Source organism: Lolium rigidum, chromosome 6 (genome assembly GCF_022539505.1).
Source record: "Lolium rigidum isolate FL_2022 chromosome 6, APGP_CSIRO_Lrig_0.1, whole genome shotgun sequence".
NCBI lineage: Eukaryota > Viridiplantae > Streptophyta > Magnoliopsida > Poales > Poaceae > Lolium > Lolium rigidum.
Genome location: NC_061513.1, coordinates 78,718,387 through 78,724,335, shown reverse-complemented (window position 1 = coordinate 78,724,335; position 5,949 = coordinate 78,718,387). Strand labels below are relative to the sequence as shown.

Here is a 5,949-nt window from a genome sequence, read left to right as displayed (position 1 = left end):
AATTTATTTATGAATGTGATTTAATGTTATTGTTTGTGCTTTGCAGTCTCCCCGCCCCTATGCAAATGGTTTCACTTGGATAGACACGGAGCAGCCGGATTGGGCGCGTCGGGAGGTTGAGGAGAAACACCGGCGTGCGTGGGCAACGTTCTTTGAGGAGGAGCGTTGGGAAAAGGTTCGTGCTAATGAAAAAGCAGAGCGGGAGAGGCAGATACAGAAACTTAGGGCGGAACAAGCTCGTAATCGCGAGGTGAATCAGAAGAGGATGGATGATGAGGCTGCACGTAGGTTTGCAGAGGAAGAGGTGCGCAGGGAGGCTCGTGAAGCGGAGAGAAAGAGACTAAGGGAAAGAGCTGCTGAGGCGCAAGCGGCAGAAGAACGCGGCGACAAGTCTGGAAAATGGCCACGGTGGACGCAGGGAAAGTAGAGTGATGTGTCGTATTGGCTATGTATCTTAATTTCAGTTGTATCTTAAATTCCGTTGTAGTGTCGTTGTATCTTAAATTCCGTTGTAGTGATAAATGCTATTTTTATTTCAGCTGCAATGTATCTTCATTTCTGTTTTAGTAATATTGTATCCCGCCTAATTTTTCCCGCTCAGTTTTTTCCCGCCTTTTACCCCCGTCGTAATCTCCCGCCAATTTTTCCCGCTCACTTTTTTCCGCCTTTTACTCCCGCCCTAATCTCCCGCCAGTTTTTCCCGCTCACCTTTTCCCGCCGAAAGTCGTCCCTTCTAGCCTATAAAAACCCCCCGTTGTTTCCTTCTGTTTCAGTGTATTCTCTGAGCAAGATGGATCCCCCATATAAGAATCCCCCCCATCTTTTCACCGAATCCATGGCCAAACCTCTTCTAGACGAGGCCCGCAAAGTGATGAGGGAGAGTAAGGTAGACACATTTGAGGAGTTCATCAGCAGCGACGCCTTGCTCCGTAAGGTGGGTAGGGAGTTTGAGAAATATTCTTATGGGTGGCCATTGAAGAAGATGCCTGCTCGCAGCCCACGGGAGATAAGGTGTGAGCTTATCGAGGTTGAATGAGAAGTGGAAGTCACTAACTTGGAAGAATGAACGAGATAGGGAAAGAGATTACAACTTTCCATGGCTGTGGACGGTTGAGAGTGAGGACGACGATGATATCTTTGAGCCTAGCGAGCAAGGCGAAGAAAGCTGCATCGTCGAAGGGCAAGAGTGCCAAGTCCTCGAAGGGGAAGAGTGCTGCACCACCGGTCGTCGACTCGGACGACGACTTCGAGCCTAGCACGAAGGCGAAGAAGGCTGCATCGTCGAAGGGCAAGAGTGACAAGTCCTCGAAGGGCAAGAGTGCTGCACCGCCGGTCGTCGACTCGGATTCATCTGAGTCAACCTCATTGTCCACTCCATCCTCGTCTTCCTCGTCCATCATGTTCTGCATCTGTTCTTCTTCTTCGTCCACGCTTTCAAGCTCAACAGTATCGTCATGACCACCTGCTGCATGGCTACTCCGCCCGGATTGGAAACTGCCGCCGCCGGCCATCGAACTTTGACCGCTTCTGGCACGGATGGAACGCACCCTCGCCTTCTTGGAAATTCACCACCTTCGCCTCGGGAAGCATTAAGGCGATGGGGTGAGTTCCCCTGCGCTCGCACGCTTCCAACCAGTGCACCCACCGAGAGGTCCGCTCAATCGGCTTCAACCGCGGAAAATCCGGGTACTGGAGCTGCTCCACAAAGCATGCACACCAACGAGTGTATGCTTCGGGATTAAGCCCGAAATTCACGGTCAACCACTCCTTCAAGCGACTAACTCGCCATGTTTTTGGGTTTGTCGGATGCAAATCCTCACACTGAAACTCGCTCGGATCAGCTCCCATCGGAGTTGTTCGGACCGTGCCATGACCGAAGTAAACAACGAATTTTACTCTATCCGACATATCTCGCTCACCTATACAAATTACGGACTCGTCAAAAAATCTAGCACCTACACTCTAAAATAAATAAAAATCTAGCACCTGCAGTCCTAAATAAATACTATCTACCGGTACATATTACACTAACTAATGTGCGAAGCTAACGAACGCAACATGCATTATGATTACACCATCTAATACCGGGAATTAGGGTTTACCCTTGAAGCGTGCCAAACACCTCTCGTCGGCAGCTCAGCTTCTCCACCCCGCAGCAGCTCCACCACCACGCAGCAGCACCACCACCACAAGCTCCACCACCACCACCACCAGCTCCACCACCACCACCACCTCCACCACCACCAACACCACCTCCACCAAAACGCCTCAAAAACTAACCCATATATAGATCGGCTGATTCTACCGCATTTGGTGGTCAAACTACAACAAATGGCTGGATAAATCGCTCGGAAATGAGAGAAAACGCTGCTGGGCTGAGAGCAAAAGTGAGAGAGAGCTGATGAACTCGAGAGCCGGAGGAGGAAGAAGCAGCTCGGCCGGCGCGTCGACCAGCGGCGCGCGCGGGCGATTTTAATGCGCCCAATTTCGGGGTCACCTTCCCCGAATCGGGGTCCTCGGGATGGCTGTCCCGACACGGCCTGCTCCTGGCCAGAGACAGCCCGACATCGGCCGCGCGTGGCCGACAGCAGCCGTTCGGGCACGCTCGAACCCGAAGTTGGCTGTGTCCGCCAGATTCCCTCCGCATCGGGCTCGTGCACCCCGATTCCTCCGTTTCGGGTTCAGTAACCCCGACGGTGTATTATTTCTGAAATTTGCTGAAAACGAATATTATTTCTGGATTAAATAATAAAAAGTGTATTATTTAAAAAAAATTCGCCTAAACGTCCTCTCCCAGGAATTAATCGTCGTCGTCGCTGAAGGCTGAACCAAACCCAAAAGAGCTTTCGGGCTAAGCATGGGCGGACGTCACCGGCCAACCGCCAATGAATCCCCAAAGGCTTGGGCGCGGCCGCGCGCGGCGAGGCGCGTCCACGACTCCACGTCCCCGGCGTGGACTCCGTTCGCCCACGTAGGCGCCGCGACGACCTCAACCGGCTCCTTAATTGCGCCATTAAGCCCTCGCCGGAGCTTTTCGGCATCAATTCGTTGGGTGCGGCGTCGGAGTAGCATCAGTGGTACAGTATGGCGGACGACCTTGATTCGGGGGGCCTCCGACGTCCTCGCCGACGTGCGCGCGGCGGTGCCGCACTCAACGGTGTCCCCGTAGGTTCCAGGCAATCAGAGAGATTACCGACGGAATTCCCCTTGTCTGGTTCAGGTTTAATCAGATTGGGCGCGGAGAGCGCTCGTCATTGCAGAAGGTTTAATCATACCGGGGCAAAACTGGGCGACAGCATTCGCTAACCATCCAAGCAATGTCTGATTGTCGGCTCTCTGTTTTGCTTCTAACCTGAAAGAAACCCCACACAGTTTATGCCGTGTACACTGATATGGACCGTCGTCACTGTAACTGCACAGACGTTTTGTGTGCCTGCAAGCAAAGCAAAATCAGTGCTAGTGTAAATGTAAAATCAGTGCAGTAGTAGCAACCATCTAACACAGGCTCTGAAGAACAAAACACCCCTTCATCGAATATCTGAAGGTAAAACTGTGTAGTACTAGCAACTATCTCACTGATCACCACAGTACCTGAAGGTAAAAAATCACTCCTTCAGGTTTCATCTCGGGAGCTCGACGCTGGCTCCTCTGCCTCCACTGAGGTAGCAGCATCCATCTGTCTGAAGCCATTAGTTTATGTGATCCTGAGAGACCCAGGCAGGATCCAACCAGCCAACCCAATCTGAGAGATTCCGTTCCTCCTTGTCACGACTGATGAGTTCCTTGAATAATATATAGAGTATGATTGTTGTTGATTATGACCTAGGAAACCTCGCCTCAATCCGAACAGAAACTAGTCCCGGTCCAGTCAATCGCTGGCCGAACACTCTCCGATGAAAACGATTTTTCCCACCGCAGTCAAAAACCCACGAGAGTTTCAGAGGCCCAATCGCTAGCAAGTCGTCGTCTTCATTCTCTCGAGCTCTTTTGATTGAATACGGTCAGCCAGTTGAGGTGTGGGGAGGTGGTTGCCCCCGCCAAGTTGGTTATTATTCCAAAAAGGCGCGCAGCGGCAGCCGTAGCAGCTTCCCCTGGCCGTCAAACTGGGATACTCGATCACTGTAGCTCGCTTCTTCCCGCGCGCGCGAGCGAGAGCGATCGCGATGGAGGGAGATTGAGACATGCGTGCAAGCCACCGCGAGCTGAGTTGTCCCTCCGCCCCGCCCCCTTTATATGCTCTCCCGCCATCGCGCCCCATGCATCAACACCATCATCACTGCCATTCTCTTCCTCCCCCCGCCTCTCCTCCCTCTCCTCTATGGTCTTCGCGTTCCCACGGCCTCCATCGCAGCGCAACAGCTAGCTCATGGCCTTCGCCACCACCGCCGCCACATCATCATCAGCAGCAGCAGCAATGGCGCTCACGCCGCAATGCGCCAAGCTCCCCGGCGCGACGAGACAGTCCAGGACACGATCAGCAGTCTGCAGAGCCGCGGCGACGGCCACGGCGCCGGGCAGCGCCTCCACGTCCGCGCCAGCGGCACTCGCGGCTTTAAACGCGAGACGCGGCGCGCGGAGGTCGGCGTCGTCGGTGGCCGCCATGTGGAGGCAGGTGCAGGGGTGCGACGACTGGGAGGGCCTGCTGGACCACCCAGTTCTCCGGAGCGAGGTCGCCCGGTACGGCGAGCTCGTCGACGCCTGCTACAAGGCCTTCGACCTGGACCCGGCGTCGCGGCGCCACCATAACTGCAAGTACGGCAAGGAGCGGATGCTGGAGGAGGTCGGAATGGCCGGCGCCGGCTACGAGGTCACCAAGTACATCTACGCGGCGCCCGACGTCATCACCGTGCCCACCATGGAGGCCTCCATCAGCGGCCGCGGCCGCTGGATCGGGTACGTGGCCGTGTCCACCCCCGAGATGACCCGCCAGCTCGGCCGCCGCGACGTGCTCGTCTCCTTCCGCGGCACCGTCACCCCCGCCGAGTGGCTCGCCAACCTCATGAGCTCCCTCGAGCCCGCGCGGCTCGACCCCTGCGACCCGCGCCCGGACGTCAAGGTCGAGTCCGGCTTCCTCGGCCTCTACACCTCCGCCGACAAGACCTGCCGCTTCGGCGGCGCCGGCAGCTGCCGCGAGCAGCTCCTCCGCGAGGTCTCCCGCCTCATCGACTCCGCCGACTCGCGCTCCTCCGACACCAGCGTCACCCTCGCCGGCCACAGCATGGGCGGCGCGCTGGCCACGCTCCTGGCGTACGACCTGGCGGAGCTCGGCCTCAACCGCGCCGCGCCTATCACCGTCTTCTCCTTCGGTGTCCCGAGGGTGGGCAACGCGGCGTTCAAGGCCCGGTGCGACGAGCTCGGCGTCAAGGCGCTGCGCGTCGCCAACGTGCGCGACCCGATCACGAGGATGCCGGGCTTTTTCCTCAACGAGGCGACCACTGGCGCGGCGATGCTCCGGCCGTGGGCGGGATCCTGCTACACGCACGTCGGCGTGGAGCTCCCGCTCGACGACATCTCCAGCGTCGCCGACCTCACCACCGTGCACAACCTCGGCACCTACATCGCGCTGCTCAGGAAGCCCAAGCAGGCCGCGGCCAGAGCGGACGACGGCGGCGGCGGCGGCGCCGTGATCGGCAGGGTGCTCGACTTCGTGGGACGGCGCGGCGCCGGCGCAATGCCGTGGCAGGACGCGGCTCTGCAGATGGGCGGCCTAGTGCAGACGCTCGGCCTAATCTGAACAACTGTGATTAATTAGGAATTAACCGACTGATGATCCTCGTACAAGATTTTTTTCTTTCTTTCGAAAGATTCAATCAATGATCATTCTTTCGTTGATTTTTTTTTGTACAGATCAAATCGTACATAAATAGAGACCAAATACAAAAAATTCTTTCAGTTCATTGCCTCCAGCTCTGCTTCTTTCTTCAGATTCAGAAAAACACACTGACAGTG

The 5,949-nt window shown here is 56.1% G+C and overlaps 1 protein-coding gene across 1 annotated transcript; it reads left to right on the top strand.

Moving 5' to 3' along the window:
* The first annotated feature begins 4,366 nt into the window (after positions 1-4,366).
* Positions 4,367-5,734, top strand: LOC124662834 (phospholipase A1 EG1, chloroplastic/mitochondrial-like). The gene has a single exon (XM_047200623.1). It carries the CDS (start codon positions 4,367-4,369, stop codon positions 5,732-5,734), a length of 1,368 nt encoding a protein of 455 aa, XP_047056579.1.
* The last annotated feature ends 215 nt before the right edge of the window (positions 5,735-5,949 follow it).